This window comes from Leptonychotes weddellii, chromosome 9 (genome assembly GCF_054177405.1).
Source record: "Leptonychotes weddellii isolate Sample4059 chromosome 9, ASM5417740v2, whole genome shotgun sequence".
Taxonomy (NCBI): domain Eukaryota; kingdom Metazoa; phylum Chordata; class Mammalia; order Carnivora; family Phocidae; genus Leptonychotes; species Leptonychotes weddellii.
The window spans coordinates 9679832-9696700 of NC_138377.1; the positions used below are offsets into that span (position 1 = coordinate 9679832).

At 53.9% G+C, this 16869-nt stretch overlaps 1 protein-coding gene across 2 annotated transcripts in view; it reads left to right on the forward strand.

The window, feature by feature from the left end:
• ITPK1 (inositol-tetrakisphosphate 1-kinase) overlaps nucleotides 1-16869 on the forward strand; it is a 165570-nt gene that overhangs the window by 88416 nt on the left and 60285 nt on the right. For both annotated transcript variants that reach the window (XM_081830026.1, XM_081830028.1), the window contains one exon: nucleotides 11316-11441. In XM_081830026.1, coding sequence (XP_081686152.1) covers nucleotides 11316-11441 — 126 coding nt within the window. The remainder of the gene's footprint in view (nucleotides 1-11315; nucleotides 11442-16869) is intronic.

Genomic DNA, 16869 nt, shown 5'->3' on the forward strand with positions numbered 1-16869 from the left:
GTACCTTCTTGGAGATTTTTCTCTCTCAGTACAGAAGATGCTCCCCATTCTTTTTTATGGCTGTGTGGTTTTACAGGTGCCTAGGTCCGTCCCCCTGTTGGACTTTTGTCTCCTTCTCCCTCCTCCTCTTCCTCCTTCCTCCTCTTCCTCCTTCCTCCTCTTCCTCCTTCCTCCTTCCTCCTTTCCCTCTCCTCCATTCCCCCCTCCGCCCATGCAGCCATGCCTAGCAAATACAGTAGCATTGCCTGACCTTGCACTTCACTTGGGATGAGTTCCTAGAATCTAACCTGCTGACCAGAGAATGTGTGACTTACAGTTGAGACCGATACTGCCAACTTGCTTCCTGTTGAGATGATTCAAATTTGCACTCCCCCCTCCCTAGGGTTAGAGTCCCTGTTGCCCCACACCCCAGTCAACAGGGTGTATTGTCAATTTCTCAGACTTTTAGCCAATCTGGTGGACAGAACATGGTATCTTAATGCAGTTGTAATTTGCTTTTGTCTCCTGTGTGATGTTTAGCATTTTCTCCCATTTATGCACTTCGGAGCTGTTTTTATTTACTTTTTTATACTCATGTCTGAATATTTCTTTTGTTCATTTTTATTTCTGTAGTGTTGTTTCCTTCTTAGCAATTTGTTGGGGCTTATTAGATATGAAAAAACTAGACATTTGTGATGTGAGCTGCAAATACAGCATGCCGTGTGTTCTTCTCGGTAGGAAGACTCGACATCAAACCACGAATTTCCCCTAAATTGCCCGTCAACGTAACTTGCCCCCGGTCCCAGTTCTATTCTAGAAGGCATGTAGAAAAAAAATAAATGAGCATGACTCTCAGGAAAATTCTGAGAAAAGCAGAATAATGAGGGGGACTAGCTTTTCTAGGTACGCAACTATATCATACAGCTACTGTAATTAAAATAATGTGTGTGTGGGGAACACAAAAGAAAGCCAGGCCATTGCGGTATCCGTGCGAGACCACACAAATTAACAGAGAATCCGAAATGGGCAAAGTAAATGTGGGGGTTAATATATGAAAATAGTGGAGGCACCGTTGAGCTTGTCAAGGGTCTGGATTCTGGATTTTTCCGTCCTGCTTGCTGCCAACGCAGCATGCCACTGTCAGCTCCGCGGAGGCTCCTGAGCCAAGGGGCCTGAGGCCAGCACCCCTGCCTGGCAGGAGTGAAGGCACCCGCAGCACGCTGCTGACACCTGCTTAACAGCCTCACTCTGTTGCCCTTTTTAGTTGACTTGAAGTGGTTTTGCCACAGAGGCAATCTCTACTTTTCTACGAGTCAGAATATATTATGTTTCCTTTTTTTTTTTTTGATTCTTCACGCCCCAAATTATTTTTTTAAATTAACTCGTGGTTCCTCCAAGTATTTCTGTTTTCAATTTTTATCATTACGTCTTTGCTCCACCTAGAATTTATTTTGGTGGAAGACAGGAGGGTGTGCATCTCCATATATATATATATATATATATATATACATATATATATATATTTCCAGATGGATACTGAATTATCCCACTGACATTTATTAATAATCCATCTTTTATCCCCTGTTTTCAAATGCCACTGTTTTCATATATGAACTCCCATATTTATCTTGCCCTTGTTGGAGCTGTGGGCAAGACCGCGCTGGGAACCCTGTGCCTGCCGTGACCCCAGGTGGACAGTCCTGCCTCCAGTCCTGGTGGGTGGGAGCAGCCCCGCAGACCTTTTCTTAGACACGCTGCAGCCCCCTGCTGTCACCTCGAGCGAGGAAAGAGGTCTCTCTGGCCCCTCCATTTCCTAAGGAAAGCAGAGGGCTTAGGAACACCTGTCCTGGAGCCACAGGGACTGGGGGGCAGAGACCTGTCTCCCCCACTGGCTTACTGCTTAGACAGCCTCTGTCAGGTTGTGTTGTCCCCTAGAACGTTCCTCGCCTCATCTGTCAAGTGGTAACAGCCTCCCCTGCTTCCTAGGGACATCTTTAGGTGATATGGATATGGGGTGTGCTTAGCACAGCGCCTGGGATATGCTAAGGGTCCTGGTGGTGGTGATTATTAGGAGCGTGCTGGTAGAGAGAGGCTTAACTTGAAGCTAGTGAAGATTGAGCCTCACCTAAGGTGGAAAATCCTAACTGCTGACATCCGTGCCGTGTGTGCGGCTCCGTTCACACAGGGAGCCGGTGCCTGCCCCCTCGTTGCGTGCTGGTGATGATTTTAGGAAGGATGGCTCTTCACCCTCACTGTGCAGGTGAGGAAGCAGGCTGAGGGAGGTGAGGGAAGTGCCCTCCCTGGGCTGGAGACTCTGCCCTGCCCTTTGCGCCCTTCTGCCTGCCTCTGTGCTTGTGGGAGCTCAGGAAGAGAATTGGCCCGCAGGGGAGCAGGGTGTGCTAAGGGCAGGACTCTGGGTTTCCTCCTCTGGCGTGGGGACAGAGAATTAAGTGGGGGCACCCCCCCCATCCCGACTCTCTCTGCAGTCAGCCTTTGTTAACATGAACTCTGACTCTTCTTCCCATGGGCCCAGATCTGCCAGCCCTTTTCATGCTGTTTTCTTTCTTTTTCGCCAGCCTGTGGTTTGTGTTTTCCCCTCAGGGCAGGACCAGGCTAGTGCCCGGCACCTAGTGGGAGGGTTTGGTTTCCACTGCCCTGACTCCCGCCAGCAGTTATCACTGAACCATAGCACGTTGGAAGCAGCCCATTTAGCTGAGCCACACAGGGTCGAGGGACTCATCGGGCAGATTTCGGGGCTCTTCTGGGGAGTGCTGGAGAGCAGCCACTTCATGGTGTGGCTCCATTCGAGGTTTCTGCCTTCCTATCCGAGAGGATTGGACATTCAGTCTTCCCCCTTACAGGATAAATCCCTGTTGTCCTATTTTATCCAAATACTGAATTATAACTTAAAAAAAAAAAGCAGCCCAACAAAAGCCCAGTCTCAACCCGGTGAGTTACCTGTCAGTTACCATTTGCTTTCCTTAACTTTGCTCCCCTTCCCCTTCCCTTCCACTGTCCTTTTGTTTGAACAAATGGGAAAAGAGAAACCTGTGGGGTGCACAGTTAGGACTAGGGCGTGCTGTGTTAACAAACAACCCCAAATCTTCGCAGCCTAAGAGGGGGTGGTTGTGTCTCATTCATGCCGCGTGTCTGGGGAGGTCTGCTGGGGCTTCTGTTCATAATTGCTCAGAGATCCAAGGCTCCATCTTGAACGCTGCCCATCCTGTGCCAGCGTAGACAGTGTTCGGGAGACCCTGGAACTTGCAGGTAAACGCCGTACCAGGAGGCGGAGGCGGCCGGGGTGGGGTGGGGGTGGAGAGGGGGAGGGGGTGTGTCACCGGCTCACAGCTCATTGGCCGGAACCAGTCACGTGACCGCGCCCAGTCGCAGGGCAACCGGAAAAGCATCCCGCCGTGTGTCCAGATGGGCTGCTCTACCCACAGTGACTCCTCTGAGCCCAGGATCCTCTCACGTTCGGGTTTGTGTTTCCTGTCCAGCTTCGTCCACAGCGGAGTGGGTTCACGTGGTTGGGACACCCACCCACGCTTGTCTCCGCTAGGCCTCCTCCGCCCAGTGATTCTTTAGTATCTTCTGGTGTGGGGGTGTCTGTTGTTGCCTAGCCGGGCCCCCTTCTGGGGACATGTATTCTGTGTCCCGTGCCTTTTGTCGATGGGGCCTCAGCGAATCTCCCTGGGCCAGGAGTGATTTTTCACTTGTTGATTTTTTTCTTAGGCCAGCGTCCCAGGAGTTGGCTTACTGGGTCAAAGGGCACGGTTGTGTTTATCTTTTCAGTCTCTTGAACCTGGCTCCCCAGCAGTGGACGAGGGCCAGGGTTTTCTTAGCTTCTAAGAACCTGGGGGTCAGCCCTTTCCTCAAGGAGCCATGCTTGCTGAGTGGGTGTAAGTTCTTTGGCTCTTTGAAATAAAGTCAGCTTGGGACACCTGGGTGGCGCAGTCAGTTAAGCGTCTGCCTTCGGCTCGGTCGTGATTCCAGGGTCCTGGGATCGGGTCCTGCATCGGGCTCCCTGCTCATTTGGGAGCCTGCTTCTCCCTCTGCCTGCCATGCTTGTGCATGCTCTCTCTCTCTCTGACAAATAAATAAGTAAAATCTTTAAAAAAAAAAAAAAAAGGAAGAAATAAGGCCAGCTTACAAATGCCCAGACCTTTGGAACTCTAAGGTCCATTTGTCATGATACCATTTTGTGAACTTGGCCCCTCATCTTCTGGGGGAAAAAGGTTGTTCACTCTTCGGCTTTAACCAGATTGCTGTTTTTGATTACCCAGTAATTGGAAACCAGTTACTGAGAAATTGGGGAATCGGGTGAGGGAGTGTTGGTGACAGTCTCACTCCCCATCCTGGGCCAGGGTCTCCTGCGGTGACCTTCACTGTCCTCGGCCCAGCCTGCCGATCTTGGTGGTCAGCCGCAGGTGACCTCCAGCTTCTGACCTCTCTGAGGGCCACTTTGAGCTCCTTGGGGAGTGAGAGTTGCTCTTGCCAGGGAAAAGCCTTCAGTCCGCTGCCCCGAGTTGTCTTTTGGAACCAACCCTGCTGAAAAGACCTGGCTGGTGCTGCATCCTCCAAGGCCAGGCTCCCTTTTGAAGTCTGATCATGAGGCACCAGACCTGACTTTCTTCAGCAGAGACCTGCTCCCGCGTGGCAAGCCTTTAAACGTTGAAGATGTGGTAGTTCTGTCCCAGATGCCCAGATCTGTGGAGAGCACAGAGGAATCAAGCTGACTGGAGCCCGCTCGCCTTTCATCCAGGCTGTTTTGTCTGGACCCTGGTTGAGACCAAACTTTTCATCTAGTAACTCCCATCTGAAGTCCCTGCTGAAAACATACCACTCTGCAGGAGTGAATTAGGGGAGAAGGGAATGGGAGGAAAGTGCCAGGCACCCAGGACACCTTTTGGTTTAGAGGTTAATTGTCTGGCTTGGGCAGGAGGGAGACCCGGGTCCCAGGCACCTGTAACTCTGTGACTCTGGGCCCGTGACTTAACCTCTCTGTGACTCAGTGTCCTCAGCTGTACCTTGTGCAGTAAGCTCCTGTGAGCATAGTATGTGGCCCAAAGTAAGGACTTTATAAATGTCAATCATTATTAGCAACGACAGTAAATTTCATCGTGGCAGTAGACACGTTGAGGGGTCTTATGTGAGTCAGTACAAGTGACCTAGCTTTGCAAGATTCAAATTCTGGCTTGTACTGAGCCCTGCTTGACAGAAAGGCAGGGAGATTTCCACTGGTCAGTAAGAATGTGAATCGTAAGAATAGGAAAAGATAATTGCTGACATTTATGGAGTGCACTATCGAGTAGGAAAAACGCACCTCCTGCCTTTGTCCTTTACCGTCACACTTACTACACACTCAGAACACTTCTAACACCAGCTGTGTGGGAGTTTCCCCCCCCCAGACTGAGCAGAACTGTAACCCTAGTTGGGTGTCCTGGACTGTAACCCAGTTCTGACCACGTCTGCCTGGAGGTAGTATCAGATCCCACAGGCAAAGGGCTCGGTCCCACAAGACAGCCCCCCCCCCCCGCCTTCAGATGCCACTCTCAAGTCCAGCTTGTCACCCGTGCTCCTGACCAGCCAGTTGGTTCTCAATCAGAGGGTCCCAGGAGCCCCTTCTCGTGTTTGATTGATTTGCTAGAGCGGCTCAGAGAATTCAGAACGATTTACTTCCTGTTTGCTGGCTTACTATAAAAGGATATGATGAAGGATCCAGTTGAACATCCAGATGGAAGGGATGCCAAGCTCCCTGGAGAAGAGTGGAGCGCACTACTCTTCAGCACCTCCCCGAGCCCTGCACCTTTGGGATTTTTATGGAGTCTTCATCGTGTTGGCATGATCGAGCATTAACTCAGTTTCCCAGTCCCTCTCTCCTTGCTGGAGGACAGGAGATGGGTTGAAAGTTCCCAACTTCTGATGGTGGCTTGGTCTTCCTGGTGACCAGCTCCCATCTGGAGGCCCACCAGGCTGTCCTCATTAGAACAGGACACTGTGCCCACAGCCAGGGAGTCCCCACGGGCTGATTTCACAGCCGTGCTGTGGCCTGGGAACGGTGAAGAGTTGGCTGTATGAGCTGCGAGACGTCGGTGTGTTATTTAACCTCTGTGCCTATCGTGGGTCTCGATCTCAGGCTGTTGGAAGAACTATATGAGCTAGCGTGCATAAAGTGCTTAGAGCTCCACGCTCAGCGGGGAGTCTGCTTGAGATTCTCCCTCTCCCTCTGCCCCTCCTGCCTTGCGCGCTCTCTCTCTCCCTCTCTCTAAAATAAATCTTTGGGGGGAAAAAAGGACAGGGCCTGGCTCAGGGTGGGTGTGCAAGAGCTGCACTATAGCCATAGGACAAGGGGTCTTCTTGCCTTGAGGCTAGGGTTCCAGGAGGATGGTCCTTAAGCCTAGCTGACTCCTGCTCAGCCCCCATTTGCAGCCTGTCTGGCCGGTCAGAGAGGTATAGGTTGTTTTCAGGGGCCCACAGTTCTGCGGTCACAGAACGCCTTGCATCTTGCATCCAGACAGGATGAGCAGCCCCAGCATGGGGTGGGAGCCCATTCTCCCAGGTCCCCCCCTCCCTGATGAGCTCCAGAGATGGCTTTTTTTTCTCCAGATTTTTTCCATATCTGCCTGCTTCTGGATCCTGTCAGGAAGCACGTGTAGAAGTTGGGGGCTGTCTGGAACCCTCTACTGGGGTGTCCTCCTCCTCCCTCTACTCCATACACTCTCTCTCCTTGGGGACTGTCTTAGGGTAGATTAACTGCTCAAGCCTACAACCTCCAAATTTTGCCTTAACACACTCCAGATTTATTAGGTGTTCACACCATAGCACAACTCTGGTCGTGGGAGGTGCCTGGTCCTCTAGGATCCCCTGTTTCTAGCCTGTAGATGCAGCATGAGAGAGGGGTGGTCCTAGGCCTCCCCTCCCAGGGGGCCCGTCCGGGGTCAGTGCTGTTGGACAAGTTCTTTCTGCGGAGGTGGCAGCCCCGTGGCCCCCGAGGCATCTGCAATTGCCAAGTACAAGTAGAGAATTGAACGCAAATGATTTCTGCAGCCGCCCCTACTGCCTGCATTACACCTTCCTTCCCCCGTTTTCCCCTCTCCCTCCTTCTCCAGAAGGCTGTTTCTAACCCCCTTAGCAGGAAAGAATCTCCCTGCTTCGTGGAATGTCCCTTCTAGTTGGTCTGCAGTGTTCACTTTGGGTCCGCTTCCACAGTGCGCCGGGACACTCCTATTACTGACGGAGAGCCCCCAGAAGGGAGCACAGGGGCTCTCTCTGCCTGGCACCCAGGAGGTGCCCAGAGAATGCTTGTCGAATGAATGAATGAATGAGCAAGCCTAGCGGCGGGACGCTATCTAAGCCCTCAGGGCGGTGTTACCACTGAGTCTGCTGTCCATCAACCCTGTGTCACATCTGTAAATGCAATGTTCTAATCCACCGAAACGGCCCAGTAAGGTGTCAGGAATAGGAACATCCTGATTTTATGGATGGGGAAATTGAGGCACAGAGCAATTAACATCACCTGCCCAGCCCAGGGCAGCTGAGCTGCGACGGGGTTTCCAGGTGTCTGCCATGCCCGTCTTCTTCCCCCAACTGGGTGGTGGGGGTGGTGGAGATAGTTAGAGACTAGCTCACCTGGGATACTGGGCTGGGCATGATTGGGTTGCTTGCTGCAGAAGTCAGAGGTGACGTTCCAGCCATTGGGGTTTGCAGGCCTTTGTCCCAGCTCCCCCCGGCACTCCCCCCACCTCCAGTCAGCCTCTGTGGTAGTTGCTGAGGGAAACAGTGGGCCCTTGTTTCCTCCGAATCCTGAGCTCTGAGCAGAACAGCGTCCAGCCTTGGCCTTGCAGGATGGCGTGACTTGGAAGCATGGCACCCACAGGCCTCCTCTGGCCACAGTGGATGGCCCTTTCATTGAGACATCCTTGTTACTGGCTGAGGGACAGATCAGATCCCTTCCGCAGAACGGAACAAGTCCCTGGGAAAGTTCCCTTTCCTCTGGAGGCAGAATGTGGTCAGAAAAACAAAATGACAGTTGAAACGAGGTCCCTTCCGTCCGAGCTCCCTTCCCCACGTTTCACAGATGGGAAACAAAGTCTGGCCCACCAGGGTCCCCTCCTCTGCAGTGTCCTGGTTCTTGGGAGCTGGCCTACTCTCCCACGGTGTGCCTAGACCCTGCCTGAGCTCCCCTCCTGGGTGGCAGCCCCAGAGGGCCCACCTTCTCCTTCCCAGCCAGCAGGGAGAGACTCAAGTCCCCTTGAGGTCTTTGCAGGAGGATAGACTCTTCAGGGTGAATGTGGCTTATCTGGCCACTTGAGGAGAAGCCGTGCTGGAGAGCCTTCTGGAGCCAGCAGCAACTCCAGTCAGGTCTCAGCAAAGATGCTGCAGTGAGAGCCAAGCCAGGACCAGACCAGGCCTGATGTGTGTCCCAAGTTGCTGTTCTCGTGAAAGGGTTTTACTGGCATAAAAATGCTTGGAAAATATACAAAGGGAGGTGGCTGGCTTCCAGAACTCAACTGTTTACCTTCAGTGGAGCGGCTGGGAACGCGGAGAGCTTGTTTTCCAAACAGCCCGTGCTTGTCAGGTCTGTAGGCCCGAGGCTGGTGCCAGGCCGGGATGAGCCAGGGGCATCTCCTTTCCCCACGCCCACTGGGACATGTTTCTGTCCCCTCATGCTGCACAGGAGACCTGGCAGCTTCTCTCTGGAGATGTGTGTGCTGATGGGGATGGAGCTTCATGCATGTGACCCAGTTCTCTGCCGTTTCTAGCTGCCTCAGTCTGAAAAGATGGGCCTCTTGTTTGTGGTTCCCGTCGTGGTGGCGCCATGGGTTACAGCCGAAGTGGGTTTGTGTCTGTGGCATCTTTTGAGAATTTGCTCTTCTTTGCCCAGGTTACCACTTCCCACTGGCTTTGCTCCCCTTCCTTCAAATTCTGTTTCTTGTTTTGTTTTGTTTTCCTGGGCAGTGGGTGTGGATGGGAACATAATACTGAACCCCCAGGCAGACCCAGAAGGGTCCTCACAAGTTCCTGTGTCTATCGAAGGGGAAGCAGGCCCAGGGGGGCTGAGGAGCCAGGCTGCTGCACAGGCCCAGGACACCTGGCAGCTCGGCTGCAGGCTCAGCCCGCAGGTGTTGCTGTTGGGCCTCCATCCAGGCCCCAGCTGGACCGCTTCCCAACCACAAGGCCTTGCCCGGTGATTTCTCTTCTCTAGGCTCGTGGTGTCCTGGTCTGTGACAGTGGGAATGTCACCCTCAGCTCCTGGCCTTGCTGTGAGGACGGCGAGTGCTGCTTTGCTTCCCCATCTGGGAGCCCTAGAAGGAATGGCCAGCTTCTCAGCTAGTCTGACTTTTTTTTTTTTTTTAATTTTTTTTTAAAGATTTTATTTATTTATTTGAGAGAGAGAATGAGATAGAGAGAGCATGAGAGTGGGGAGGGTCAGAGGGAGAAGCAGACTCCCCGCCGAGCAGGGAGCCCGATGCGGGACTCGATCCGGGGACTCCAGGATCATGACCTGAGCTGAAGGCAGTCGCCCAACCAACTGAGCCACCCAGGCGCCCAGCTAGTCTGACTTTTGTTTTGGGTTATATACAGGCTCGTCACCATGGGGTGGGAAGAAGCTCCTTCAGTAGTATTGTGAGGTCCATGGGATTTTGTTGTTTTTTTTTTAATAGGGGAAATCCCTTAACATCTTTTCTGGCAGGCAAAAAAAAAAAAGGAGTTAAGGATACCACCTGGAAAGAGCTGGTACTTTCGGAAGGTTTGACTATATAAGAGTTTAACTAAGAGAAGATGACAAGGTGTGAGCTGGGTCAAAGCAGCCAGCGGGATGTGGTGCAGCCCCCACAGTGTGGCAAGCTGTCACCACCCCAGGCCCGAGGGGATGGGGGCGGGGAGTGGAGATGGTATGGGAGCCATGAAACAGCGGAGGTCTTGGGAGAGGGGCTGCGTGCCTGATGGGGGCTGTGTCTGCTGCCAGAAATACGGCGGGGGTGTGAGGACGGTGGGAACAGACACCCCGATGGCTCTCTCCCCCCTCTCCCATTTTCCTGTGTGCCTCCATTGTCCGCTTGGCCAGAAGCCAGAGGACAGGGCGGCCAGGTGGTCGTGGCTCCAGAGCGCAGCCTCGCAGGGCCCAGAGGGGCGGGAGCACTGGACGGCAAGCTCGGCTTCAGATCTGCATCTGAGCGCCGCCACTTTCTCACTGTCAGATCCGGTTGGGGGGGGGTCCAGAAGTCCATATTCCCCACCCTCCTCATTTGTAAAATCACTTCTCATCATGTGGTTGGAAAATAAAAGCTTAGCTTCTAGCGTGATGCCTAACCAGAGTGGACATTCGTAGCTGTCTTTGTGATTTCTTTACTAGCAACTTGGAAACAGTCAGCCTGGAATCCTGGAGGGAGCCACACTTACGCAGGGATGCGCGTGGGGGTGGGGCTGGTGGCTCTCTCGGGCCTTTGCTGAGGCCATCCGGGGGGTCAGCCAGGTGCCGGGCTGGCGCCGCTGCCTCCGGGGGACTGGCCTTGCAGGTGGTGGTGGCCGTGTGCCGGGCGGCAGACATCTGGCGGGTCAGGAAGCATGGTGTCAGGCTGCCCGGCTGTTGCAGGTGCTCCTGTTTTGGGGTCAGATGATGCCGACGGTCTGTCAGCCGGGCAGCCCTGGCTCTCTTGGGACGCAATCTTCTTAACCCCCGTGTTCTTGAAAAAATAAACAGAGCCACCCGCGAAGTAGGGCCAGCAAGGCCTGGCGGGGCCCAGGCTGCCCTGCACTCCCTCCTGGTGGCTGTGATCAGCCCTGATTTCAGTGTGAAGTGCGAGCTGCCCGTCACTCAGAGCCATGCCTCTCAGGTGCGTGAAGATCACAGCTCTGCTGAGACTGTGTCGTTTCGTGGGAAGAGTAGCTGCCTAGGTCTCAGTTTAGACCTGGCCGTGTGACTTCAGTCATTTGGCTTCAACGTGCAGAGCCCTGGTTTCCCGACCTGAAAAACCGAGGTCATTGAGCAGATGGCGCATGTCCAGTTAATGTTTTCTCCATACGGTGATTTCACGGTGATGCTCGCCTAACCGGTAGATGCCTTGGTTCCACGTGTGCGTCTTCTGTATACGGGGGTGGCATGGGGCTCAGGGACAGAAATGCAGACTCAGGGCCTGCCCTGGAGGCGTTCTGGAATCTTAGTGGGTTTGTGCCCTTCTTCCCATTTCTATTTCCCATGAGTGCCAACCTTCCTTCTGCCCCCTGTCCCAGTGTTGCAGGGATGTGCAGGGGTGGGGCGGGGGAGACAGCGAGGGAGTGGGCTCCGGTGCTGAAGTTGTTCTTTCTCTCCGTGTCTCCCCCCGCCCCGCCAGCTGAACCTTAGCCGGCCGATTGAGGAACAGGGCCCGCTGGACGTCATCATCCACAAGCTGACCGATGTCATCCTCGAAGCCGACCAGAACGACAGCCGGTCCCTGGAGCTGGTGCACAGGTTCCAGGTGAGCGAGGACGGTGAGGAGGGAGGGCCCGAGAACGGCCCTGCACGTTTCAAGAGCTGTAGCAGCTGTCTTGCCGTGTAGTCTGGTGTCGTGGTTGTGCTGCTCCCAAGACCTGGGCTTGTTTGTGGGTCGGCACTTCCCCGCCAGGGCCTCGGTCTCCTCGGGTGTCAAATGGGATCCAGCCAGGGCGTGGTGGGCAGGCCCGCTGCTCCCTGCCTGTGTAGACGTGCTCTGCTGATCAGAGTGCTGTCGTGTCCAGATTTGGCCTCCACGCCTGCAGCACACACACTCACGGTCACTGGTTCTGAGTTGGCACCGGGGCTGGGACCCTCCTGTCTTGTGTTGAGAGAGGGACCCCTCGGGGCTGTTGGAGTAGAACAGCCTTACCAGCTCCCCAAGTCCTGCCTTGGTGGAGAACCCCCTCTCTGTGCTCATTGCTTGGACCCCTGTGTGCTTGTCTCTGAGCACGGACTGAGTTGGCTTGGCTGTTCCCTCATCCCTGCCCCATCCCCCACCGCCCCCACCCCACGGTCTTGACCCCTCAGTGACCCACCCACCACTTTGGGAGGTGCTGCCTTTGCCCCTACTGACTTGCCCTGTGTTTTCTCTGTTGTAGACAAGAACGTGATTCATCCCCATGAAAAACAAAGTCATATTATCAGTGAAAATGTAGCCAACACGGAGGGCCTCCCTGGTGGGAGGGGATGTTTGAGTGCGCTTTTCAGCGTGTGATAATTGGAGATTTGATGTCCTGTCCTTCTGTATCCGCACAAAGGGGACTCTCCTTAGCCTCCTTGGCCACACAGTAGCCCTCCCGCTGACAGCATTTTCTTTCCCCCATGTGTCCGGGGGTCGTGACCTCAGCCTCCCTTGCTTGCTTGCCCACAGCTCTTTCCCCCTCCTTGGCTAGCTCTGCCATGGAGTCCCACTTACTGTGTGCAGAGCAGTCCAGAAGCACTTGTGGCCTGCTCGTGGCCCTGCTGGTGGCCCCCCTGCCCGGGGCGGGGGGTGGGTGCTCTCCCCATGTCGTGTCCTCCAGGGCCTTTGCCTTGCCCGTGGCCCGAAGTCCTTCGCGCTTTCGTAGGCCTGGAGGCCATGGGAAAGGCGCGTTCAGGCTCCTCTGTGACCTCGCTGAGACTCCGTTTTCTTATTTGTAAAATGGTATCAGGACCAGGAAACCCCGTACAACGTTGGTCAGCGCACACGATGCCATGCCTATGAAGTGCTTCTTGCAGTGCTCAGTAGAAGGTCAAGGCCGCTTCGATCATGTGACCTCCGTGAGCCTTAGTTTTCTCTTCTGTAAAATGGGGATGTTGATAGTTCCTGTAGTCCTTAGGACGGTCAGGTTGCTGAGAGAAGTAAATGTCCGTGTATGTAGAGGTCCCTAATGTTTGCTGAGTGTGCAGACACTCTGCTCCTGCTGCTAGGACTTCAGCGCCGCCTGCATTACCGTGTTTCTGCTGTTCTCCTGCATCAAGGGCAGTAACCCCCAGGCAGTCCCAGTGCCCTGGGGGGGCTCCCATCCCTCACCTCCCGTAAACACACACACCGCCCACAGCCCAGGGCAGGTGGTGGCTGAACAGTGAAGGAGAACTGGGTCCCCGTGTTCCAGTCTTGGTAGAAGACAAGGTTACGGTGAGAGAACATGGCAGGGGGGATATGGGGACATGTGGCTTCAGGGTTTCAGCCACCACGGGCATTTCCCAGGGAAGTCTTGACTGGGTCCCTGGAGTCTGTCCCTGCCAGGACATGCACATTTGGCCGGCCCTCAGATGACTGAGGTGACCTCAGTGTAACCTTCCAGCCTTGGTATTTTTGGGATAAATTTTCACTGCACTCTGTGCTCAAGCATGAAGCCGGATATCTGATAAGGCCGGGACGTTTCCTCCTTTGGAAGGGAACAATCCTTTGGGGAAAAGGGTGACAGGCTGAGCTTTCCAGAGGCCCCAGGAAGAGAGGAGACAGGCGGGGGCTGGCGAAGAGAAGGACCGAGGGACACCGGGTGAGGGCCAGGGGAGAGGCCCACTTGGCTACACTCGGGCCTTCCTCCTCCACTCTCAGCGCTGACCTGGTCACCCGCTCTCCTGTAGGGTTCAGAGCCGGACCAGATACACTGGCACTTGACCTTGGTCATGCCACTTATTTTCAGTTTCTTGTTTTAATATTCATGCAAGACTTTCACAAGGAGACATTGGCTTGGGTGGGTAGGGAGCACAGGGTCAGTAGCAGGGAATCTGAGCCTGGGGCTTGGGTTTGCGAAGCTGGCTTTTCTGCCGTTTGTTGTGAATAAGCAAACAGAGTAAGATGGTTTGGCCCAGAAGGGGCTCATCTTGAAGGGCCTTCTCCGGATGCTGTATTCAGGTCCCAGGAGAAGTGAGCTGAGGAAGAGGTGTCTCTGAGATCTTCCTGACAGCCCTAAAGCATTCTGTCCCTGGGATGCTTCCATGAAGCTCTAGCCTGGGATGGAAAGGAATTCTCTGAGCTGAGAGGTTATGCTTTTTTCCTGGCTGCCTTTGAGGACAGGTTGGAGGGTGTAGGCCTGGGGTTCATAGCAGATCACTAAAGCTGGTGCCATAGAAACCACCCCCCCAAGCCTTTTTTTTTTTCTTTTTTTTAAATATTGGCCCCAAGAGAGCTTTGCTTGGAGAATCATCAGGATGATTCAGTTGTTTTTCTGCACCAGGGTTCATGTAGAGCCAGCAGCCTGGTGCCGCCGTGGCTCTGTCCGAGAGTCGTCTATCACTGAACAGACCTGGGGGGCCCTGTCCCTGGGGGCGAGTGGGCCTGGGGTGTTGGGAGGGTCCCTGTCCCCATGTGCAGGGGTGCTCTGGCCTCTCGACCTGTTTCCCCAGGGGAGCATGGAGACCCTTCTCACTGTGGCACCCAGGGTAACCTGTGTGGAGTGGCCAGGGGCAGTCCTCCTCCTGCAGCCCCTTCCAGCCTCAGAATCGCCCAGAAGGGCTACAGTGATTGTGTTCTATGGGGCATGCGGAGCCGTCTAAGAGGATCTTCCTGGGCCTTTCCCTGAAGGAGCTTGGAAGAAGGGGGTTTGAGTCTAAACTGACCCCTCTTCCCCTATCTTGATTAGCTGGAAGATTGTTAAATGTTCCACAAACACTAGGTCTGGAGGGAGGCCTAGTCTGGAGGGGAGGCTGATGAGGAAACCAGGAACTGCCCCCACAGCCCCGAGTGATGAGTTAGGGCAAACGCAGACCTGATCACTACATGTCCTGGCATCAGACCATTCTGTGCCTTCTCTTTGTAGCGATAACAAAGACTTCATTCAGTCTTGAACCAGACCTCTGAGACCTGTGTGATCTGGCTGTGGCCTCTCCCCCCACATCCTCACCTTGGCCCACCTGTCCCTCAAGCTCTGCCTTCTTGCCCACCTCAGTGCCTTTGCCCCAGCTGTCCTCGTGCTTGGGGAGATCTTCAGCCCCAGATCTCAGCTCAGGTGCCCCTCTCTCAGGGAGGCCTCCCTGGTGATCTCTCTAAGGATACACCCACCATCCTGCTTTTCCTTTCCTCTGTTGGGAAGTGCATGATGCTCTAGCGGTTCCTTCTGTCTGTCTGTCCATCTGGGGGTTAGCCGCATGGGGGCAGGGGTCACATCCTCATCAAGCTCACTGGGGCTCCCCATTGCCGCACATGATTCCTGCTACGTGGGAATTGTGCCCATGTGTTTGTGAAGGGAAGGAGCATTGTCGGTGCTGGCTTGGTGCAGGATGCCCTGGTGGGTCAGAGGAGGGAGCAAATGGCTCCGGGGGTGGGGGGCCGGCATTTCGAAGCAGGACACAGGGAGGAGGGTTCATGAGGCAGATGATGCTGTGTGTAGGGATACCTCCGAGGGCTGGGGAACTGCTGGATGAACAGGTTGGAGAAAGAGGGCTTTTTCTTGCCAGGCTGTGGAGCTTGGACTTTATCCTGCAGGCCAGAGGTGAGGACGATAAGATCAGATTTCACTGGCATGAGAGAAGCCCTGCTTAGGAGGGGGCCGTTGCCAAGGCAAGATGAACTCTGAGTAGTGAGGACACCATAGTCATCGGAGCCTGGCAATTTCTGCAGTGAAGAGAGAGCTCCTGCCCCTGGGGGCTCAGCAGTTCCCCGTCCTCATCCCAGTGCCCCTGGGATCCTTCGGCTGTGACAGGCACCCATAGGCCCATGCTCACGTGTTGGGTCCCGGCCAGCCATCTGATTGTATGAAATGCATCTAGGAAGGGAGCTCCTTCCTCACCTCGTGGATGCAGGCAGAGAATGCACACTTTGCACATTGGTTTTACCTGAAAGGAAACAGCTTTGTGAATCAACCTTCGGTACTCTGGCTCCTCATCCTCCACCCCTTAAGCTTGAAAAACAGGCTTATTGAGATCTAATTCACAGACCATACCATTCACTGATATAAAGTATACAGTCTGATGGGTTTTAGTGTATTCATAGATCCATGCAGTCCATTTTAGGACATTTTCGTCATTGCCCCCAAAAAACCCGAATCTTTAACTATCCTCTCCCTTCCTGGCCCTAGCAACTACCACTTTCTGTCTCTATAGCTTTCCCTATTCTAGACTTTCATATGAATGGAATCATATAATACTTGACTGCTGTGACTTCTCTCTTTCACTTAGCATAAGGTTTTCAAGGCTCATCTGTGTCGTAGTGTGATTTGGCGTTTCCTTCCTTTCGATGGCTGAATCACGTTCCATTTAGATACACCACATTGTGTGTCCGGTCATCAGGTGATGGGTTGTTTCCATGTTCTGACTATCAAGAATAACACTGCTGGGGCGCCTGGGTGGCTCAGTCGGTGAAGTGTCTGACTCTTGATTTCCACTCAGGTCATGATCTCACGGTTGTGAGATTGAGCCCTGTGTCGGGCTCCATGCTAGGCATGGAGTCCACTTAAGATTCTGTCTCTCCCTCTGCCTCTCTCTCTCTCCCCCTTTTTTTTTTAAGATTTTATTTATTTCAGAGAGAGATGGAGAGCATGAGCGGGGGGAGGGGCAGAGGGAGAGGGACAAGCAGACTCCTCACTGAGTGGGGAGCCCGACCTAGGGCTCGATCCCGTGACCTGAGCCAAAGGCAGACGCTTAGCCGACTGAGCCACCCCAGGCGCCCCCCCCTCTTAAAAAAAAGAAAAAAGAACATGGCTATAAGCTTTTATGTACACGTTTTCATTTCTTGTGGGAATACACACAGGAGCGGGGCCACTGCTGGGTCACGTGGTAGCTGTTTCCGTGGTTGCGGAACTACCAGCCTGGTTTTCCTCGTGTGGCCCTGTTTTGCATCCCCACCAGCAGTGCATAAAGGTTTCAGTGTCTCGACATCCTCGCCAGCACTTAATCTGACTTTGATTTTAGCTATCCTAGTGGGTGTGAAGTGGCATGTTGGGGTTTAGATTTAGATTTCCCTGATGGCCGATGATGTCAGGCAG